Below are 23,360 nucleotides of genomic sequence, written 5' to 3' on the forward strand. Positions count from 1 at the left end.
TGAAGAAGCAGCCCCCCGAAGCGAGGGGCTTTGGCACGGGTCTGAGTGACCAGTGTGCCCCTCCATAAAAACATTACTGTGACAACCGTGCCCCCACGATTGGCCAACTGGGTACTACGTCAGCAATTGCCAGAGCCCCCTGATCACTTAAAGGGGCCAGGCTTCATGCAGGCTATACAGTCTCACGGAAGCACAACATATGTTGGAAGCTTGTCCATGTTTAATGCTGTCCCCTCTGTTACCCCGTGTTCCACGGTGTTCACAGGGTTCAAGGTCTATATCAATCTCCCCACTATGAGTGATGAGTTGGGTCACCGTCCACAATGGGGCACCCCTCTCCCATTTTTTTTTACATTTTATTTAGCTAGGTCAGTCAGTTAAGAACAAATTCTTATTTTCAATGACAGCCTGCTGGGGAACAGTGGAGTTAACTGCCTTGTTCAGGGGCAGAACGACCCATTTTTGCCTTGTCGGCTTTGGGATTCGATCCAGCAACCTTTCGGTTATTGGCCCAACGCTCTAATCACTAGGCTACCTGCCGTCTCTATGAGGTGTCTAGGGATACAGTTTATGGGCTCTATAGGTGCCCGCTATTATCCCACACTCCTAGTAATTAGATACAATTATGAATCGCCCCTGTCTGTTACAACAGAAGGGGTCAGTTTTTCTGAGCTGTCGGTCCCATTCCCAGCTAGGTTACGACACGCTCTGTCGCCAGTACCTATGACTGGTCGGTAGGGTAACCTCCATGATAAAATACTTTTTCTTTGGGTTTATATTTAATGCGTGTGGTCCAGAGATGGGTGCCAGACAGTTACCAGACCTCATCTTACCGCCTATAAACCGAGTGAGGCTCATTGTGACAACAGTACCCAGGTGGCACGGCCAATCGGGGCACATCACTGATCGCCGGAGCCCGTGTACCCAGAGTGGGCCAAGCTTTAGGCAAATCTTGGCACATGTAGAGTTTCTTTTTTTTTACCAAGTTCCACAGTGTTCACGTGATAACCGTTGTCTCCCGTATGCGAGTTCGATGAAGTGTTCCTTCTCCATGTTCAGATACACGGTTGTCAAGAGTGGTGGTTCTTCATCCATTTCCAATCTTTCCCAGTCCACAAGGTCCCGCCCCTTCAGAGGACACTTCACGGGAGTCTCGTTGTGTGCTCCAACCAGAGTTTGTGAGTGATGAGCGGAGCGTGCTCAATTTGACTGGCGCGTGGAGCGAGTTTCCCCAAGGCTGGAGCTCCAGTAGCGATCTCGGGGCATGCCCGGCCCAGCATGCATTATAGTCTACTTGTGTGCTGCTATAGCTCCTTGATTTGAACTACTGTCATGGATTCACTAAATATTTTTATAATGAAACGGATTTTAAAGAAGGTGCAACAACAAGGTGACTTACGAAGATGAGGAGGACCAAGAGGAAGAGAGGGAGTGCTGTGATGTAGTGTCCACAACTAATGAATCATTGTGGAATCTGAAAAGACACCTATCCTGAAAGCATGATGGTGGACTTACTAGTACGTGCACATGCTAACAGAAAGGAACGAGGTGGGTAGATAGTTGAGTGTGTCATTGTAGCAAAGTATTTATAAACTAAACATCAGATATCTTAAGTTATTATCTATTCAATAGGCTATAATTGATTTTGGCCCAATAGGCCTGATATATACATTACATCTTTCAATGAGCTTTCCATTTTGATAGGCAAAATAACCCTATCAAAATTACCCTAAAAACCTTTAGGCCTACCTATATAACTTGTTTTTAAAAAAAACTCTGCATCCCTGCCCAGCCTGACGGGTGGCCTGAAGGCTGTTTAGCATCCCCAGTGGGATGTAAGCGCTGAAAGGATATTCTCAGATGCTGGCCGGCTCTCCAGGCACCATGGCATGAGCCTGAAGCCACACTCTAGCCTTTTTCTAAAAATTAATTCAAAGACACTGAATTGTTTAATTTCATTTGTATTTCATTCTAAGTCACAGCCTATATGCGCAATTTATTGACTATAATGATTTAATACAACAAAATGTTTAAATGCTGGGCTCTTTGTAATATGCCAGCCTAGTGTCGAACTCGCAGATGCTTCACAATGTATTTCTTTGTAGGCTATAACCTTGAAATAATTTAAATTATATAGCCTAAATAATGAAATGTTCGTTCCTTCGGCTACCTGTCTGGCTCCTGAACAATTTAGTGTCTATATTCCATGAAATACGACATGTAGCCTATCTCAAATGGTGAGCGCTTCTTCTAGTTTGTTTATAAGACTTTTCATTCAAATCATATGATTTGTTTTCAATGCTTAACCAAATGGAAGGTCCAGATAGTCACACAAATAGATGGGTGTTTGTTAAATTGTGATCTATTTTTTAAATTAATGGAGCGAATTTGTAGCGGCACTATTTTTATTTGGAAAGGACATTGAGCGCCAGGCTCCGCTCCATGAGCGGAATTTCCCACTGCTCAACTCTGCTCACATGCTCTGACCAATGGCTCGCATGCAAAGTGTTGCCCTGGATCATGTGACCAGTGACGTCAGGGTACAGGTTACAATTTGTTGTGCATACCCCACGCTTCTGCAGTATCATCACGTTGACTGTTCCCCAGGCCTCAGCAACAGTTTTAAGGGAGTTCCGGCTCTGCTTAACAAAATGTCAGCGGGGTCACTGTGTTTTCGCCCGTGCCTATGCCTACTGGGGATGATGCCTTCTGTGATGGAAGTCATTCAGTTTTAGGGATGTTTATTTTGCATTGGATGCATCTCAATCCACCGATGGCGTACTTCCCCATCTGCAGTGAAAGGTGGCAGAGCTAGAGCCGTGTTTGTCAGACCATGAGACATTCTGAAAATTGGTCTGCTCGTGAAAACATCTGTAGCATCTGAAAGGTTTGACCTATGAACCCTCACGAACATGATGGTGTTCTCTGTTTTGCTCATCCACCAGTGTCACGGTACTTGTCTGAAGGTAACCGGTACCGGTTTTAAAAAACGGAAGTATTAAAGTAGTTTTGTGCCTACCCAGAAAAAGGGGTTAAATATGTGTAAAAAAAATATATATATATATATATATATATATATATATATATATATATATAGACACACACACACACACACACACACACACACACAGTTGAAGTCGGAAGTTTACATACACTTAGGTTGGACTCATTAAAACGTGTTTTTCAACCACTCCACAAATTTCTTGTCAATAAACTATAGTTTTGGGAAGTCGGTCAGGACATCTACTTTGTGCATGACCCAAGTCATTTTTCCAACAGTTGTTTACAGACAGATTATTTCACTTATCATTCACTGTATCACAATTCCAGTGAGTCAGAAGTTTACATACACTAAGTTGACTGTGCCTTTAAACAGCTTGAAAATTCCAGAAAATGATGTCATGGCTTTAGAGCTGTTCTTGCCATAATATGGACTTGGTCTTTTACCAAATAGGGCTATCTTCTGTATACCACCACTACCTTGTCACAACACAACGGATTGGCCCAAACACATATGGAAAGAAATTCCACAAATGAACTTTTATGTGCAATGCTGTCATCAAGGCAAAGGGAGGCTACTTTGAAGAATCTCTTTTGATTTCTTTAACGCTATTTGGTTACTACATAATTCCATATGCGTTATTTCATAGTTTTGATGTCTTCACTATTTCTCTATGTCAAAAATAGTCAAAATAAAGAAAAACCCTTGATTTAGTAGGTGTGTTCAGACTTGTGATTGGTACTGTATATAAACTCAGGAAGTATATATATTTCCTGAGTTGTTTTTTGTATCTCCTAGAAATAGGACAGATAATTCAACCTTGTTTCTGTTTGCCGTGTGTGTTATTCTATTTGTTTCTATGGGCTTTGGTCACACCATTACTACTATCTTAAAACAATTCCAGATGTCATATTAGCACCCCCCCAACGTCTTAGACTCTAAGGAATTAAGCACAATCCATACAGAAAAAAAAAAAAATATCCACTCCAACTATAAAAATATTGGCAGATATGTTATCGGTTAATATTCCACTCTAAAATCGGAATATGTATCGGATCCAAAAAATATGGGTCGGGCTCTAGACGAGATTGCACGTTGAGGGCCCCTCAGACCCTCCTTTCCACATTTCCGCCAGTGGTTCTAATTCAGCCCACGTTGGAGGGGGTGTGCAGCTAGGGCTTACCATTGAGTCTTGTGGCTCCCCATTGGTCCAGGCAGCCTTGGTTCGCGGAGATCATTCGCCTTTTAGGCGGGGATCTGTGGAAACTCCTGTTGTCCTTGGCACACAGGCAGGTTCGGCAATCGAGGCCAGAGATTTGGTTTCCCATTGGTTTGGCCCCTGAGAGGGCTGATCTGATGGTTAGAGGTTTACCTCTAAAAGTTATTTCTACCATTGTCTGCAAGGGCTGTATGTGTAGAAGTGGAAAGCGTTTGAGCTCTGGTCCCAATATAAAGGACTTTTCCGTGCTCTGTGAGGGACATACTTATGTTCCTACAGGAGCTTTTCAAGCATTCTCCACTTAGACCGCTGCGCCATTCGGGAGCCCAAGGTACTGCATCTCAGTGCAAGAGGTGTCACTGCGGTCCCTGGTTCGCATCCAGGCTGCATCACATCCGGCTGTGATTGGGAGTCCCATAAGGCGGCACACAATTGGACCAGCGTTGGCCCGGGTAGGCAGTCATTGTAAATAAGATTTTTTTCTTAACTGACTTGTCTAGTTAAAGGTTCAAATGAAAATAAAAAATGTAATGTAAAAGCGGTCTCAGCGTGTCATGTGGGAATTGACGGAACCACAGCAGGGGCTCATCCCCTGGTGGTGCATTTTGTGAAAGGTGTACGTCATCTTAGACAGGACTCTAAACCTTGGCACTGGTTTTGGAGGCACTGTGTGAGGCCCCCTTTTGGAGGCTCTGGAGTCAGTGGATCACCATACACTTTTGGGAGGTTTTATTGCTTGGATGTTACTGCTCCCTGTATATAGTCACTGCTCTCAATATTAACACTATTACTACTGTTCCCTAAAGGAGGGAAACAAGGTACAACACCTATTTGTCTCCGTACCGCCTGTTCCTGGGCACGGTGAAGAGCGGTATTAAATCGAAGGAATGATTCCGAACCTCATGCTTATCACCTGTGGAAGGCCGGGCCTCCAGCGAGGTCTGATTTTATTGGCCTTGTCAGGTGGATCTACAATCCCTTTAACTGAAGTCGTGAGACTCCCCCATAGTATGTTGTACCTAATTTTCCTCCTTCAGGGAACTGTAGTTATAGTCATTACTGTTTCATACCCCAAATATGTTAGGTATTACCTAGGAGTTGCCTTGATTTACCTGGGTGATAGATGGTGTGATTTACCTGGGAGATAGATGGTGTGATTTACCTGGAAGATAGATGGTGTGATTTACCTGGGCGATAGATGGTGTGATTTACCTGGGAGATAGATGGTGTGATTTACCTGGGAGATAAATGCTGTGATTTACCTGGGAGATGGATGGTGTGATTTACCTGGGAGATAGATGGTGTGATTTACCTGGGAGATAGATGGTGTGATTTACCTGGGAGATAGATGGTGTGATTTACCTGGGAGATAGATGGTGTGATTTACCTGGGAGATAGATGGTGTGATTTACCTGGGAGATAGATGGTGTGATTTACCTGGGAGATAGATGGTGTGATTTACCTGGGAGATAGATGGTGTGATTTACCTGGGAGATAGATGGTGTGATTTACCTGGGAGATAGATGGTGTGATTTACCTGGGAGATAGATGGTGTGATTTACCTGGGAGATAGATGGTGTGATTTACCTGGGAGATAGATGCTGTGATTTACCTGGGAGATAAATGCTGTGATTTACCTGGGAGATAAATGCTGTGATTTACCTGGGAGATAGATGGTGTGATTTACCTGGGAGATAGATGGTGTGATTTACCTGGGAGATAGATGGTGTGATTTACCTGGAAGATAGATGGTGTGATTTACCTGGGAGATAGATGGTGTGATTTACCTGGGAGATAGATGGTGTGATTTACCTGGGAGATAGATGGTGTGATTTACCTGGGAGATAGATGGTGTGATTTACCTGGGAGATAAATGCTGTGACTTACCTGTGTAATACTGTGTTCTGCTCTTTGTATTTCAGGCCCGTCAGGGTGTGTATGTCTGTGCTTTTTATAATATGTGTGTGTTGTGTTATCCAGGATTTAGACCCACTGGTTCCTCAGCAGCTGTCTGACCTCGACGCCGACATCTCCAGCGCCATCAGCCAGGACGTCAGTCTCCGTGACGCCATGGTAACAGGTTCCACCTACGATATGATCCCACCAAGGGGTGGAGTCAGGACCCTGGTCGCCCGGCAACCAAGAGGGCCCCTTTTCCAACTAGAGTCCACAAACTCCTCTGACTCGTCACCAGGGACGACCACGGGGCTGGCCGCACTACCGTTTACCACGGTGGTCAACGGAACGAGTAACGGGACGTTGTCCCATGGTGCACTAGGTGGCTGTCTGGATGAGGCAGTGTTTGACCAGATCAACCTACTGGGGCTGGAGGGCTGCCTGGACAATATGGATGCCCAGCTGCTGGGGAATCCACAGGGTATCGACCCTCGGGTCCTGGAGGACCTTGACTCAGACTCCGGCCTCTCTCTGGAGAGCAGCTCTCGAGGCCCGACCTCCCCAGGTGAGTTGGAAGACTTCTGGAGCTGCTTTAGAAAGGTGCAATGTTCAGAAGGGACATGATGATCCTCTGATTTGCAAGAGAAGGAGTCTCCTCAACCTTAGCCTATAGATTACACACATACATTACCAGTCAAAAGTTTGGACTCATACCAGGGTTTTTCTTTATTTTGACTATTTTCTACATTGTAGAATAATAGTGTAGAAATCAAAACTGTGAAATAACACATGTGGAATCATGTAGTAACCAAAAAAAGTGTTAAACAAATTCAAATATATTTTAGATTCTTCAAAGTAGCCACCCTTTACCTTGATGACAGCTTTGCGTATTCTAGGCATTTTCTCAACCAGCTTCATGAGGTAGTCACCTGGAATGCATTTCGATTAACAGGTGTGCCTTGTTCAAAGTTAATTTGTGGAATTTCTTTCCTCAATGCGTTTGAGCCAATCAGTTGTGTTGTGACAAGGTAGAGGTGGTATACAGAAGATGGCCCTATTTGGTAAAAGACCAAGTCCATATTATGGCGAGAACAGCTCAAATAAGCAAAGAGAAATTACAGTCCGTCATTAATTTAAGAAATGAAGGTCAGTCAATCTGGAAAATTTCAAGAACTGAAAGTTTCTTCAAGTGCAGTTGCAAAATCATTCATGCGCTATGATGAAACTGGCTCTCATGAGGACCGCCACAGGAAATGAAGACCCTGAGTTACCTCTGATGCAGAGGATAAGTTCATTAGAGTTACCAGCCTCAGAAATTGCAGCCAAAAATAAATGCTTCAGAGATCAAGTAACAGACACATCTCAACATAAACTGTTCAGAGGAGACTGCGTGAATCAGGCCTTCATGTTCGAAATGCTGCAAAGAAACCACTACTAAAGGACACAATAAGAAAAAGAGACTTGCTTGGGCCAAGAAACACGAGCAATGGACACTTGTCCTTTTGGTCTGAGTCCAAATTTGAGATTTTTGGTTCCAACCGCCGTGTTTTTGTGAGACGCAGAATAGCTGAACAGATGATGGCTCCCGAGTGGCGCAGCGGTCTAAGGCGGTGCATCTCAGTACTAGAGGTACTACAGACCCTGGTTCGATTCCAGGCTGTATCACAACTGGCCGTGATTGGCAGTCCCATAGGACGGCACACAATGGGCCCAGCATCATCAGGTTTAGGGTTTGGCCGGGGTAAGCCGCCATTGTAAATAAGAATTTGTTCTTAACTGACTTGCCTAGTTAAATAAAGATTCAATAAAAAATATTTGCATGTGTAGTTCCCACTGTGAAGCATGGAGGATGAGGTGTGGGGGTGCTTTGCTGGTGGCGCTGTTGCTGATTTATTTAGAATTCAAGGCACACTTAACTAGCATGGCTACCACAGTATTCTACAGTGATACGCCATCCCATCTGGTTTGCACTTAGTCCCACTAACATTTGTTTTTCAACAGGACAATGACCCAAACATGCCTCCTGGCAGTCTATGGGATATTTGCCCAATATGTGAGAGATGGAGTACTGTATAACATGACCTGGCCTCCAAAATCACCCTACCTTAACCAAATTGAGATGGTTTGGGATGAGTTGGACCGCAGACTGAAGGAAAAGCAGCCAACAAGTGCTCAGCATATGTGGGAACTCCTTCCAAGACTGTTGGAAAAATATTCCAGATGGAGCTGGATGAGAGAATGCCAAGCGTGTGAAAAACTGCTATCAAGGCGAAGGGTGGCTACTTTTAAGAAACTCAAATATGTTTTGTTTAAAAGGATCCATACTTTTTTTTTTCTTCAATTTTCGCCTAAAATGACACCCAAATCTAACTGCCTGTAGCTCAGGACCTGAAGCAAGGATATGCGTATTCTTGATACCATTTGAAAGGAAAAGCAGCCAACAAGTGTTCCGCATATGTGGGTACTCCTTCAAGACTGTTGGAAGAGCTAGTTGAGAGAATGCCAAGGGTGTGCAAAGCTGTCATCAAGGCAAATGGTAGCCACATTGAAGAATGTCATATTTTGATTTGTTTTGCACTTTTTTTGGTTACTACATGATTCCTTATGTGTTATTTCGTAGTTTGTCTTCACTATTATTCTACAATGTAGAAAATAGTGTCAACTTTTGACTGGTACTGTATATCTGCAGCATTCTAAACATTGCACACTTCTGAATAGCTAATTGAGCATACTACATTTCCATTCTAAAGTAGCTTACATATTCCTATGTACATTTGACCCCCAGGTGCGTCGGAGGTGTCGTCAGCGTCTTCCAGTTCGTTCTGTGAGGACGAGGGCGGAGCTACGGGCTACAGCAGCGAGGCGGACTCCCTCCCCTCCAAGGACATTGCCGACTACGACACAACATGGTCACCTGTGGACCTCAGTGAGAGTGTGTGGCACGACCACAGCTACTCCACTCCAGCCTTCTCCCACCCATCAGCCACCACATTCCCCCACAAAACCATCAAACAGGAGCCTTTCAGCGACGAAGACGATGACCGGGAGGATTACGAAGATCGAGAGCTTAGCCGCGACGAACTCCGCGCCCGGGCGTTACAAGTCCCGCTCTCGGCAACGGAGATCGTCAGCATGCCTGTGGAGGAATTCCTGGAACTGCTGGAGGGGCGTGGCCTATCTGCAGCCCAGGTCACCCTCCTGAGGGATATCCGGAGGCGAGGGAAGAACAAGCTGGCGGCACAAAACTGCCGTAAGCGCAAGCTGGATGCCATCACAGGGCTCCAGGAGGAGGTGGAGAGGCTGCAGGCCCAGAGGAACCGGCTGCTCAGGGAGAGGCAGCACACGGCCAAGGCTCTGGGAGCTGCAGGCCATCGCATGGAGCACCTCTCCAGGGATGTCCTTTCCAGGCTGAGGGACGACTCCGGAAGACCCCTGACCCCAGAGAGATACACCCTGCAGTGTGGGGCCAATGGGAGGGTCGTGGTGCAGCAGATCAGGCGACCTGGTGTTGCCTCGACGACGGCTGGAGTTAAAACGAACAAGAGGAAGAAGGAGAAGAAGCCTTGATGCTGGGACTTGAAGTTTTAAGGATGTGCTATTGTTTTCTCTGAACTTATGGGCCAGATTCTGGTCATGTGACTGTGTTTCCGGATCTGTCTCTTCCTTCTTGTCTGGACTCTCCGACCTTGGGAGCCTAAAAGGACAGAAACGCAGAAAAAATGTAAACCCAAAAACGTGCATGTAAATACAAATTGTTACAACGTGTGAATTATGGAGATTTTTTTTCTGGAAAAAGTAACGTAGCTCAAACACTGGACTCTAATGGTTTCTTGCTATATAAATGAAAGGGTTTTATCATTTTAAAGCATTTCTTACAAGGAGAATTGTAATATTTCCAACTAAAATAAATTGTAGGCTAGTTAAAAAGAAAGGGAATTTCAATGATATAGCTTAAAGGCTTAATCCAGACCTTTTTTTCATATCAAATAATTTCTGCGTGACAATGAAGTACCTTACTGTAATAGTTTTCCATTAAAATGCTGGCAAGAATTTTGCTTGGACTGTCTGGGTGTGGTCTGAGTGGGGGGGGGGGGGGGGGGGATACTGTTATTGGCAGAGCGGTTTGGAACTCAATTTGTTGGTCTATTAACTAATTTAACACCTGGTGATATAAAACCTGCTGATGTAGAAGGTCCTGTGTAGATTTTCAACCAGCATCTATGAGAAAATAACACTGATCACATTTTTTCACCCTTTTTATAGTGTTGTTTCATCAGCTGTTGTACAATATGATACACAACACAGAAAAAACAGAATGTTGACTGCACTGGGCCTTTAACCTCAACTGGAAATTGATAGTAGTTTTTTGGCATCTATTGATAAAGATTTCTAACGTTCTGAGAAGTTCTAAAGACCAATGTTCCTCCATAGATCCTAGTTCTGGAGTTTTAAGTTGAAATTCTTTCAAAACTGAATCTAACTGGTGATCTGTTAGACATGTCATTTGAAATATGACATTTTTGAGACATTACATTTAAAAATAAAAAAGTGATGCATAGATGTACATATTGCTTTATGTATGATCACTTTGTATACGTTTTTATGCCATTTGTATTTTTAAGCACTGTATGCTTCCTCCCTCTGATATTTTGAAACAGGGCTTTGAGTTTGATGGTTTTCATTCTACCTCACAACTACAATGGATTTATATGGATGGTTTGGGATGATTTTGGGAGGCCATTTTTTTTTTTATTCCATGGGGAGATGGGTTGTTGGTGAACACAAGTGCACTCAAGTCACTGCAAATGCTTCACTGTAGGTCAAGGTTGGTGATACAACTGACCTAACCCTCCTTAACTTCTTGAAACAATGCCTTCACCCACTGTTGTGTTCCGAAGTAAAGTGTGCTTGAATGTGTGTGTGTGTGTGTGTATGTATTATTTGAGAAATGCTCACAGAGATTGAAGAAAATGTGTACTGAGAGATAAAACCAGAAAAAAGTATACTGTGCAGAGTTATACAAGAAAGTCGGAGGTAGGCTGTAAATGACCTACATCAAGCAAGTGAAACCGTGGTCTTTATTTCAATAAATATTGAACATTTTCTTTACGTCTCAGAAGTTAGTTTTGCCTTGGACAAAACCAATCTGATTCCCAGGTTGAACAGATCTTTTAATTTTCAAGTTGTATTTTTTATTTTTTGGCACTTTTAGTTTTGTGTGTTTTCTGATTGCCATGTGTGTTCGAGTAAATGAGGCTGAATTCATTTTTACAAATCCATTAAAGTTTTTTTTCTTGTTTTTATATATAAACATGGCTTTGCTCGACTGCGATTGATTTGCGTTAAAGCTGTACAGGGCAGGATGTTAAACTGAGTTATGTGGCTTATCTCCTTTTTCTAAGAGCACTAATGATGTTCTTGGTGATATGGTTCTTTCCTAAGAAAAACAATTAAATGTTTAACAAAACTAAGTTGTCTGTCTTTGGTCTGAACACTTCTATGTGGAATCCTATCGACAGCATGTTTAGCCCACCTCAAGACTCACTCTCAATATACACACATGCTACTCTACTGGAGCAGGGCCTGGTTTCATGGTTCTATTGAAGAACGTATCCTTAAAGGAAAACTGCACCCAAAAACTATCTTTTGGTATTTGGTTCATTACTCCAATGCTGACATAGTCCCAAAATGTTTTGCTTGTCAGCAATCAAGTTTAAAAGATATGTCACTTTCAAAATACAGAAATCATCTCTGTATGATACATTTTGCATGATATGATGGAAAATGCATCATACAGGGATGATTTTGAAAGTTACAAACACTACATGACAAAGTATGTGGACAATTGCTCGTCGAACGGTCTCATTCCAAAATCATGGGCAATCATGGGGACCCCTTTACCACTTTAACAGCCTCCTCTCTTCTGGGAATGCTTTCCAGTAGATGTTGGAACATTGATTCCACTCAGCCACGAGCATTCGTGAGGTTGGGCACTGATGTTAGGTGATTAGGCCTGGCTCACAGTCAGTGTTTCAATTCCTCCCAAAGGTGTTCAATGGGATTGAGGTCAGGGCTCTGTGCAGGCCAGTCAAGTTCTTCCACACAGATCTCGACAAACCACTTCTGTACAGACCTCGCTTTGTGCACGGGGGCATTTTCATGCTGAAACAAGAAAGGGCCTTACCAAGACTGTTGCCACAAAGTTGGAAGCAGAATCGTCTAGAATGTCATTGTATGCTGTTGCGTTAAGATTTCCCTTCACTGGAACTAAGGGGCCTAGCCCTAACCTTATAAAACAGCCCCAGACCATTATTCCTCATCCACTAAACTTTACAGTTGGCACTTCCATATTGGCAGGTAGCGTTCTTCTGGCATCCGCCAAACCCAGATTCGTCCGTCAGACTGCCAGATGGTGAAAAGTGATTTATCACTCCACAGAACGCGTTTCACTGCTCCAGAGTCCAATGGCGGTGAGCTTTACACCACTCCAGTCTACGCGTGACATTGCGCTTGGTGGTTTTAGGCTTGTGTGCGGCTGCTCGGCCCTGGAAACCCATGAAACTTCCAACTAACATTTATTGTGCTGACGTTGCTTCCAGAGGCAGTTTGGAACTCGGTAGTGAGTTTTGCAACCGAGGACAGACCATTTTTACACGCTTTGCGCTTCAGCACTTGGCGGTCCCATTCTGTGAGCTTGTGTGGCCTACTCTTTTTAATTTAACCTTATTTAACTAGGGAAGTCAGTTAAGAACAAATCCTTTTTTTACAATGACGGCCTACCCCGGCCAAACCCAGCCCGGACGACTCTGGGCCAATTGTGCGCCTCCCTATGGGACTCCCGATCACGGTTGGTTGTGATACAGCCTGGAATCGAACCAGGGTCTGTAGTGACGCCTCTAGCACTGAGATGCAGTGCCTTAGATCGCTGCACCACTCTGGAAATTTGACGAACTGACTTGTTGGAAAGATGGTATCCAATGACGGTGCCACATTGAGTCACTGAGCTCTTCCGTAAGGCCATTCTACTGCCAAATGTTTGTCTACGGCGATTTCATGGCTGAATGCTTGATTTTATACACCTGTCAGCAACGGTGTGGCTGAAAGAGCCGAATCCACTCATTTGAAAGGGTGTCCACATACTTTTGTGTATATATACATTTCAATCAGAAAGTATTTAGTTCCCTTCCCTTTTTCCACATTTTGTTATGTTACAGCCTTATTTTAAAATTGAGTAAAAATAATTAATGAAATCCATCTACACACACCCCATAATGACAAGGCGAAAAACAGGTTTTTAGAAAAAAAAAAAAACTTAAGTATAAGTATTCATACCCTTTGCTATGAGACTTGATATTGAGCTCAGGTGTATCCTGTTTCCATTGATCATCCTTGAGATGTTTCTTCAATTTGATTAGGGTATTGTGTGTATGACTAAATATTATTTTTATTTACTCGATTTACTAAATTTCCGAAATATTTTTTTTTAAATGTATATATTTAACTAGTAAGGCTGTACTGTAACAAAATGTGGAAAAGATAAAGGGGTCTGAATACTTTCCGAATGCACTGTAGTGTAGTTTGAAAACTTGATTTCTGACAAGTAAAACGTTTTGGGACTATGTCAACAATGGAGTAATGAAATAAATACCAAAACTCCAAATTAGTTTTTTTAAGATGCTTTTGGGAAACCAGGTACAGAACAAATTGTATTGTTGTGAAATTGTTAGATATTACTTGTTAGATATTACTGCACCGTTGGAGCTAGAAACCCAAGCATTTCGCCACACAATAACATCTGCTAAACATGTGTATGTGATTAATAACATTTGATTGATTTAGATTATTTGACTTAAAGGTAAAACGATTACGTTGTATCGCATTACGTTTCCCGAGGGTGCATTTTACATACTGTGGATTTAAAGCTCCTTTCTGGGGTTTGGATTCATCCATGAACATTTATTTTGAAACCACATAAGGAAGTTTAGTTACCCTTGCGGCACCCGTAGAAAAGGGAGGTTTATTTTTGGCGCGCGCGCAACAGCAAGTTATATTCTGCACCGCACGCGTTTAAGGACGAAGCCGCTTGTTCTTTTTCCGTCGTACATTCTGCATCAGCTTTTTCTTGATTTTCAAGGTGAGTCCCTCAAGATCCAACGTCAAATTATTATGTAAATTATAGGCTGTACACTTACAATTGATGTGACGCATATGTGTAGTCTTTATTTTTGCTTTAGCGCACGGTCATGCTAGCCACCAGTAGCCAACCTGCTACAGTTTAGCTAGCTACACTGACAAAGTGATTCCATTGTGTTTGCTAGGAAGCTTATGTAACTTGTTAGCTAGCTGCCATTTTAGGAAAGGAAGGTCTAATTCTCACTGACCAATCAACCAGGTAACTTAGTGTAACTTTATTCACGTTGCAGGTTTTGGGCCTTGCAATCACAATTTGTCCGGCCTTTGTTAACCTAACGTCTGATAAGCCCCTGGAAGCTTGTAGGGAACATAGTTAAATTCCACTTAACTAGCAATCTACCACAACTGGATAACAAACGTTTATTTAGCTAGCTAATGTTGGCACACTACCTAGTTGGCTAAGCTCCCGCCGGTTGTTTCGTATCAAATCAAATTTGGTCACATGCGCTAGTGTCGAATTACGGTGAAATTCTTGCTTACGAGCCCTTCCCTACAATGCAAAATCGGAATGGTAACACGAGGAATAAAATACAATGTATTACTGTATATACAGGGGTACCATATCAATGTGCAGAGGTACTAGGTTTTTGTGTGTGTGTAGGCATGGTAAAGTGACTAGGCATCTGGATAGATCGTAATGAGTAAAATTAAGAGTTTAGACAATCGCTACAATATGGCTTAGAAAGTAACGTTTATTTTCTAGTGAAAGTTAGTTTAACATCCATATTAAATTGAGTAGCTACTTAACTTTGCTAGCAAAATCAACACAGGCATTAGACTAGGCCTGTAAAAATGGCTTTGGGGGAGGGGGGGTTCAACGGATTGTGCATAACGTTAACTTCTGTGCGCTTGAACGTCTATAATTTCATATAGCTAGCAAGCGATAATAAAATTACAACCTATGTGCCCTTTGTTTAGCTAATAGTTAGTTAGTTTGTTAGCGAGAATATTGGTGAAGTGCAAGGCGCACGAGCTCTGTGATTCCCTCCACTTTCAGCATTTTGATCGAACGATCTAAAGTTGCTTGGCAACTACCGACTTGAAGAGACCGCGTTCAAAGCTCAATAAGGAGGATAACAGAACGATGGGAAATGCAATATTTGGGACAGAGGTATCACTACTTTTAGTAACTGTCCAGTGTTTCCAGATTTCTATGAAATATTACCAGTAATTATTTGCTGTACAAGTGAAGACGTTTTTTCCTCCAAAATATGGTAATTACGTAACCATGTTAAAAAGCAGCTTTTCTGTGTTGGAATGGTTTGTGAGTACCCCATGGTGTGGACCTGTACTGGTCATTTAAAATATTAATGTAACTGCACAGCTTATTGGACATCCTCTGGGGAAATGGCAAACATTTTTTAAACGTTTTAGGTCGTTTTTCTCCAATTTATTCAAGTTTGGTTGGGGGGAGGGTCAATGTAGGCCAGTAAAAGTTTGGGCACCTACTCAAGGGTTCTTAATTTATACTATGTTCTATATTGTAGAATAATAGTGAAGACGTCAACTAAGAAATTACACATACGGAAACATGTAGTAACAAAGTGTTAAACAAATAAATATAGTTGAGATTATGTAGCCACCCTTTGGTCTTGACCGCTTTGCACAGCCTTGGAATTCTCTCAACCAGCTTTAAAGAAACGTGTTAATCCCACCACAGTGTCCGATTTCAAAAAGGCTTTACTGCGAAAGCACACCATATGATTGTTAGGTCAGCACCTAGTCACAGAAAAACACAGCCATTTTCCCAGCCAAAGACAGGAGTCACAAAAAGCAGAAATAGAGAGAATTAATCACCAACCTTTGATCTTCAGATGACACTCATAGGACTTCATGTTACACTATGTATGTTTTGTTCGTTAAAGTTCATATTTGTATCCAAAAGTCTGTTTACATTGGCGTGTTAAGTAATGTTTTGCTACCAAAACATCCAGTGATTTTGCAGAGAGCCACATCAATTTAAAGAAATACGCACCATAAATGTTGATACAAGTGTGATACATGGAATTAAAGCTATACTTCAATGCAACCGCCGTGCCAGATTTCAAAAAAGCTTTACGGGAAAAGCACACCATGCAATAATCTGAGTACAGCGCTCAGCCACCAAAACAAGCCATACAGATACGCGCCATGTTGTGGAGTCAACAGAAGTCAGAAATAGCATTATAAATATTCACTTACCTTTGCTCTTCATCAGAATGCACTCCCAGGAATCCCAGTCCTGCAATAAATGTTTGTTTTGTTCGATAGTCCATTTTATGTCCAAATACCTCCCTTTTGTTTGCGTGTTTAGTTCACAAATCCAAGTTCATGAGGTGCGAGCACTACGTCCAGACAAAGTCAAAAAAGTTCTGTTACAGTTCGTAGAAACATGTCAAACGATGTATAGAATCAATCTTTAGGATGTTTTTAACATCAATAATGTTTAAACCGGACAATTCCTTTGGAAATGCAATGCAATGGAATGGAATGGAATGCAACAAACTCGCACAGGCGCGTGAGAGACTGAGCTCATGGAATAAAATATAAAACATGCATTACCTTTGACGAGCTTCTTTGTTGGCACTCCAATATGTCCCATAAACATCACAATTGTTCCTTTTTTTTCTCGATTAATTCCGTCCATGTATACCCAAAATGTCCATTTATAAAGCACGTTTGATCCGGAAAAAAACAGCTTTCCAAAACACAACGTCACTACAAAACATTTCAAAAGTTGCCTATAAACTTTACCAAAATATTTCAAACTACTTTTGTAATACAACTTTAGGTATTTTTAAACGTTAATAATTGATCAAATTGTAGATGGGGCAATCTGTATTCAATAGAGCAAGTAAACAAACCATGCACCTTTTTTCATTTTGTGTAACTCTCAACAGTGTAACGTTGTTCCAGGATGTGCTTCTTCGTTGCACCAATGATTAACTTCAACCAAATTCCAAAGACTGGTGACATCCCGTGGAAGTCGTAGGAACTGTGAAATGGTCGCTATCGAATATCCCTTGGCAAAGACAACTGAGGGAACGGTCAGAGGCACACAAAAAAAAAAAATCTGAACAGTTATTCCTCGGGGTTTTGCCTGCTACATAAGTTCTGTTCTAGTCACAGACATGATTGAAACCGTTTTAGAAACTTCAGTGTTTTCTATCCACACCTACTAATCATATGCATATAATATATTCCTGGCATAAGTAGCAGGAAGTTGAAATTGTGCACGCTATTTATCCAAAAGTGAAAATGCTGCCCCCTATCCCTAATTAACCTCTAGTGACTCCCAAACCCGCATGCGGGAGCGTAATCATCGCCTGAAACTAATTAGCATAACGCAGCGGACATAAATATCCCTAGAAAATATTCTCAGGCTTTCGCTTGAAACATCAGTTCTGTTATACTCACAGACAATATCTTTACCGTTTTGGAAACGTTAGTGTTTTCTATTGAAAGCTGTCAATTATATGCATATTCTAGCATCTTTTCCTGACAAAATATCCCGTTTAAATGAAAATACTGCCCCTAGAGTCGCAACAGGTTAATGCAACCGCTGTGTCAGATTTCAAAAAAAGTTTACGGAAAGAGCAACCCATGCAATAATCTGAGACGGAGCTCAGAACAGTGGCCAAATTAGCCGCCATGTTGGAGTCAACAGAAACCAGAAAATACATGATAAATGTTTCTTTACCTCTGATGAACTTCATCAGAATGCAGTCCTAGGAATCCCAGGTCCACAATAAATGCTTGATTTTTTTCGAAAATCTTGGCTACTTTGGTTAGCACGTTTGGTAAACAATTCCAAAGTCAAAGCGCGTCCACTATGTGACAGTGTCCAAAAGTTCCATAACAGTCAGAAACATGTCAAACGATGTACTGAATCAATCTTTAGAATGTTGTTTACATATCTTGAATAACATTCCAACAGGAGAATTAGAATGACTTCAAATGAGCAGTGGAACGCAGGTGCTTCCCCTGTGGACGCGCATAGTGAATGCATGGTCAACTCGTGGCAGTGGTGATGTTCCTGTGTCATTTGACACCCCCCCCCCCCCCCCCTCACATTAGTCATCAGACAAAGTTCTATTGACTGTTGACATCTAGTGGAAGGCGTAGGAAGTGAAAACTCATCCATATCTTGCTGTGATTTCAATGAGAGCTTGGTTGAAAATCTGCCACCCCCAGAAAAAATACAAACAGGAAGTGAAATTTCTCAGGGTTTTGCCTGCAATATGAGTTCTGTTATACTCACAGACATCATTCAAACAGTTTTAGAAACTTCAGTGTTTTCTATCCAATACTAATAGTATGCATATATTAGCAACTGAGACTGAGGAGCTGGCTGTTTACAATGGTTACCTTTTCATCCAAGCTACTCAATACTGCCCCTACAGCCATAAAAAGTTAAGTTCCTTGCTCAGAACATATGAAACCTGGTGGTTCCTTTTAACATGAGTCTTCAATATTCCCTGGTAAGAAGTTTTAGGTTGAGGTTATTATAGGAATTAAAGGACTATTTCTCTATACCATTTGTATTTCATATACCTTTGACTATTGGATGTTCTTATAGGCACTTTAGTATTGTGAGTGTAAGAGTATAGCTTCCGTCCCTTTCTTCGCCACTACCTGGGCTCGAACCAGGAACACATCGACAGCCACCCTCGAAGCATCGTTACCCATCGCTCCACAAAAGCCACGGCCCTTGCAGAGCAAGGGGAACAACTACTCCAAGTCTCAGAGCGAGTGAAGTTTGAAACGCTATTAGCACGCACCCTGCTAACTAGCTAGCCTTTTCACATCGGTTACACCAGCCTAATCCCGAGAGTTGATAGCCTTGAAGTCATAAACAGCGCAATGCTTGAAGCATTCTGAAGAGCTGCTGGGAAACGCACGAAAGTGCTGTTTGAATGAATGTTTACGAGCCTGCTGCTGCCTACCACCGCTGTCAGACTGCTATATCTAATCAGACTTAATTATAACACGCAGAAATACGAGCCATAGGTCATTTAATATGGTCAAATACGGTAACTATCATTTCGAAAATAAAACGTTTATTCTTTCTGTGAAATTACAAAACTGTTCTGTATTTTATCCAACGGGTGGCATTCATAAGTCTAGATATTCCTGTTACATTGCACAACCTTCAATGTTATGTCATAATTACGTAAAATTCTGGCAAATTAGTTCCCAACGAGCCACAATTTCCCTAGTTTAATATTGCCTGCTAACATGAATTTCTTAAATAAATATGCATGTTTAAAAATATATACTTCTGTGTATTGATTTTAAGGCGTTGATGATGGTTATGGTTAGGTACATTCGTGCAACGATTATGCTTTTTTTCGCAAATGCGCTTGTTAAATCACCCGTTTGGCGAATTAGGCTATGATTCAATGATAAATGAACAGGCAATGCAGGACAAGCTAGATAACTACACATGGTTGATGACATTACTAGTTTAACTAGTGATTATGGTAAGATTGATTTTTTTTTTTATAAGATGAGTTTAATGCTAGCTAGCACCTTACCTTGGCTCCTTGCCTCACTCGCATAACAGGTAGTCAGTCTGCCACGCAGTCTCCTCGTGGAGTGCAATGTAATCGGCCATGATCAGTGTCAAATGTTGATTCCCGATTGTTATGAATAATTAATCGGTTGACCTCTAATACAAAGAGCCCTATTTGGTTGAAGACCAAGTCCATATTATGGAAAGAACTGCTAAAATAAGCAAAGAAACAGAGTTGTAAAGAAAAAGCCTAAATAAATAACGCGGGACAGAGGAACTCTGCCTAGAAGGCCAGCATCCCGCAGTCACCTCTGCACTGTTGATGTTGAGACTGGTATCTTGCGGGTACTATTTAATGAAGCTGCCAGTTGAGGACTTGTGGGGCGTCTGTTTCTTAAACTAGACACTAATGTACTTGTCCTCTTGCTCAGTTGTGCACCGGGGCCTCCCACTCCTTTCTATTCTGGTTTGAGCCCGTATGCACTGTTCTGTGAAGGGTGTAGTGCACTGCGTTGTATGAGATCTTCAAATTCTTGCATTGAATAGCCTTAATTTCTCAGAACAAGAATAGACTGACGAGTTTCAGAAGAAAGAATTTTGTTTCTGGCCATTTTGAGCCTGTAATCGAACCCACAAATGCTGATGCTCCAGATACTCAACGAGTGAAGGACAGTTTTATTGCTTATTTAATCAGAACAGTTTTCAGATGCGCTAACATAATTGCAAAGGGGTTTTCTAATGATCAATTAGCCTTTTTAAAATTATTAACTTGGGTTAGGTAACACATGCCATTGGAACACAGGAGTGATGGTTGCTGACAATGGGCCTCTGTACGCCTATGTAGATATTCCATTAAAAAATCTGCCGTTTCCAGCTACAATAGTCATTTACAACATTAACAGTGTCTATACTGTATTTCTGATTAATCTTTTTTTAATTGACCAAAAATGAAATTTCTTTCATAAACAGGGACATTTCTAAGTGCCCCAACTTTTGAACGTAGTGCCCCCCCCCCCCCCAGTTTTAACTTAGAGGTTTTCACTGGCCAGTTTGTGCGTACAGCAAACTACAAGTGTTTTAATTATTGTATTGATATTCTGGACCAGGGTGTCCCAAGCTCAGTCCTGGGGGTGGGCCCTGAGTGCACATTTTGGTTTTTGCCCCAACACTACACAGCTGACTAAAATCAAAGCTTGAATGAGTTGGTTATTTGAATCATCTGTGTAGTGCTAGAGGGTAAAACAAAGCATGCATGGGGATGGACGGGGGGTTGAGTTTAGGAAACCCTGTTCTGGACAATAACCTGTGTAAACATTGTGTCAGGTGGTCTCATGTTATTAAAACCCAAATTCGTCTCTTTAAAAAGATGAAAACCTCCTCCCCTCTTGTTTCGCAGCCTAACATGGGTAAAAAGCAGAATGGCAAAGGCAAGAAGGAGGTGCTGGAGGCAGAGCCGCCGGAGGAGTATGTTGTGGAGAAGGTGATGGACCAGCGCATCGTCAATGGGAAGGTGGAATTTTTCCTCAAGTGGAAAGGATTTACAGAGTGAGTGCACAGTTCCGGGGACCCAGGTCTGGAAGTGCTTCCCTGATATGGGGTCATGCTTGTCTGTGGCATGCTTATCTTGCAGAACCTAGCTTGTTTAAATAATCTGAGTTGTGAATTTTAGTTACAGGTATAGCTCACTTGAAAAATTTTAATAGTCTGCTGCATTTCTAGAGCACGTGTTACTCTTCTTACCAGCATGCTGATGATCATTTGTAAAAATATCCACTAACTACTCTTTCCTTTCAGAGCGGATAACACTTGGGAGCCAGAGGATAACCTGGACTGTCCCGAGCTGATCTCGGCCTTCCTGGAAGCCCAGAAGAACGTGGTAGAAAAGCCCGACTCCAACAAGAGGAAGTCCTCAACAGATGAGCCAGAGACGGAGGAAAACAAAGCCAAGAAGAAGAAGGATGTGGTGAGTGTTTAAAATCATTGTAGGGTGGTGTTGTCAGCTAGTCTGTGTGCAATGGTTATTGTATCAGTATGTTCTGATTTGCCAGATGGGTTGCATGGAAGCTGTAGTTTATTTCTGTACTGTGTGTGTTTCAGAGTGACAAGCCACGGGGCTTTGCCAGGAGCCTGGACCCAGAGAGGATCATCGGTGCAACTGACAGTAGTGGAGAACTTATGTTCTTGATGAAGTGGTGAGTCTCAAATTGTAAAACATAACCTCCTAGCTTGTGCTGTTCCTCTTTAATATAAACCCCTTTTCAGTGTTGCACAGCCCAAGCCATTCCTCGTGTAATTAATCTTCCCTGTTTATATGATATTGATATGATATTCACCTCCTAAAATAACTGCCTTTGGGAACTTCACAGTCTATTTTTATCATGTGCACCTGAACTTCATTATGCTGAATAGTGCTACTAGCTGAATAGGTCAACCTTATTATTTGGCTCAGTAGCCACTAGTAAACACCAACCACTGTCCCTTGGCTCTTCAGGAAAGACTCGGACGAGGCAGACCTTGTCCCGGCCCGGGAGGCCAACACTCGCTGCCCTCAGGTGGTCATCTCCTTCTACGAGGAGAGGCTGACCTGGCACTCCTGTCCTGAGGATGAGGCGCAGTAGCACCCCTTCCTTGCCCAGATGATGTCCCCTGTGGGCCCCCCTGACCTTGACCTCCATCCTGTCCCTGATCCTGTCTCTCAGGACTGTTCTGTGTCTCTTCTCTCGCCCCTCTGTATTTTTTTTGACTTTTACAATATGTTTAGCCATAGTGTTTAGTGCAGAGCAGTCAGGTGAAAGCTTGTGCTTTGGTACATATTTTAGTGATAGGACAACATTGTTTACTGGGAAAGAGACTGAGGAGGATGTGGAGAAATGGGTAGGATGTGGAAATAAGGGGATGGGTGATTTGTCTCTTTTCATGGACCTATTCCTCATCCAAAACTGTCAGGGACTAGTTCCTCAGTCGATATATAGTTTGAAAATTAACACCGTGGATCATATGAAATCTTGATTTATTTCTCCCCCACCCATATAATCATTTGTCAGACATGTATTTTCAAGGTGGTGCATGGCTGTTCTGTTCACTGTCTAGCCCCCTTTCCCCTCATCTCCCTCCCATGAAACTAGTCCTCCCCCCCCCGTGGTTGCATACTTGAATCCCTTGAACAGTGTCTTTTGCTGTATATTCACTTTGTAAATATTTTTTTCAAGAAGCTGTTCAATAAAGGTTTATATGCTTCATTTTACCACCCCCTCTGCCTGGGCTGAGTTTTGTTACAAAGCAATGACCTAACACTAGTGTAGTTGTAACTGTTATGGCTCATGACTAGTAACCATAGACTACAACTCTGCCAGAAGATAATTGTTCTGAGGTTAAAGTTTTGTCAATATCCCGGATTTCCATTCTGATTCTGGAGAAGTTTTTGAAATCGGTGTAGATCAGCAATAGAGGTTTCCAGAGGGAAGACAGGAGGCTGGTTTTTACATACCCTTAGGTTGGAGTCAAACTCTCCACTAAAATTCACAATTCCAGTGGGTCAGAAGTTTACATACACTAAG

At 42.3% G+C, this 23,360-nt stretch overlaps 2 protein-coding genes across 3 annotated transcripts in view; both read left to right on the plus strand.

Annotated features, from left to right (window-relative positions):
• The window catches only part of LOC110487944 (endoplasmic reticulum membrane sensor NFE2L1), a 30,807-nt gene extending 19,224 nt beyond the window's left edge, over nt 1-11,583 (plus strand). The window contains exons 4-5 of the mRNA XM_021559863.2: nt 6,201-6,681; nt 8,902-11,583. Of these exons, the coding sequence (XP_021415538.2) occupies nt 6,201-6,681; nt 8,902-9,683 (1,263 nt within the window). The 3' untranslated portion in view covers nt 9,684-11,583. The remainder of the gene's footprint in view (nt 1-6,200; nt 6,682-8,901) is intronic.
• A 2,511-nt stretch (nt 11,584-14,094) lies between these two features.
• LOC110487945 (chromobox protein homolog 3) lies at nt 14,095-23,053 on the plus strand. 2 transcript variants are annotated; one of them, XM_021559866.2, is made up of 5 exons: nt 14,095-14,250; nt 21,200-21,348; nt 21,598-21,766; nt 21,901-21,995; nt 22,295-23,053. In XM_021559866.2, exons 2-5 carry the CDS (start codon nt 21,206-21,208, stop codon nt 22,419-22,421), a joined length of 534 nt encoding a protein of 177 aa, XP_021415541.1. In that variant the 5' UTR covers nt 14,095-14,250; nt 21,200-21,205; the 3' UTR covers nt 22,422-23,053. The 2 variants fall into 2 exon arrangements, with proteins under 2 accessions (XP_021415541.1, XP_021415540.2); XM_021559865.2 differs by having other exon boundaries at nt 14,099-14,250; nt 21,170-21,348.
• Nucleotides 23,054-23,360: the final 307 nt, after the last annotated feature.

Source organism: Oncorhynchus mykiss, chromosome 32, assembly GCF_013265735.2.
Source record: "Oncorhynchus mykiss isolate Arlee chromosome 32, USDA_OmykA_1.1, whole genome shotgun sequence".
NCBI classification, from domain to species: Eukaryota; Metazoa; Chordata; class Actinopteri; order Salmoniformes; family Salmonidae; genus Oncorhynchus; species Oncorhynchus mykiss.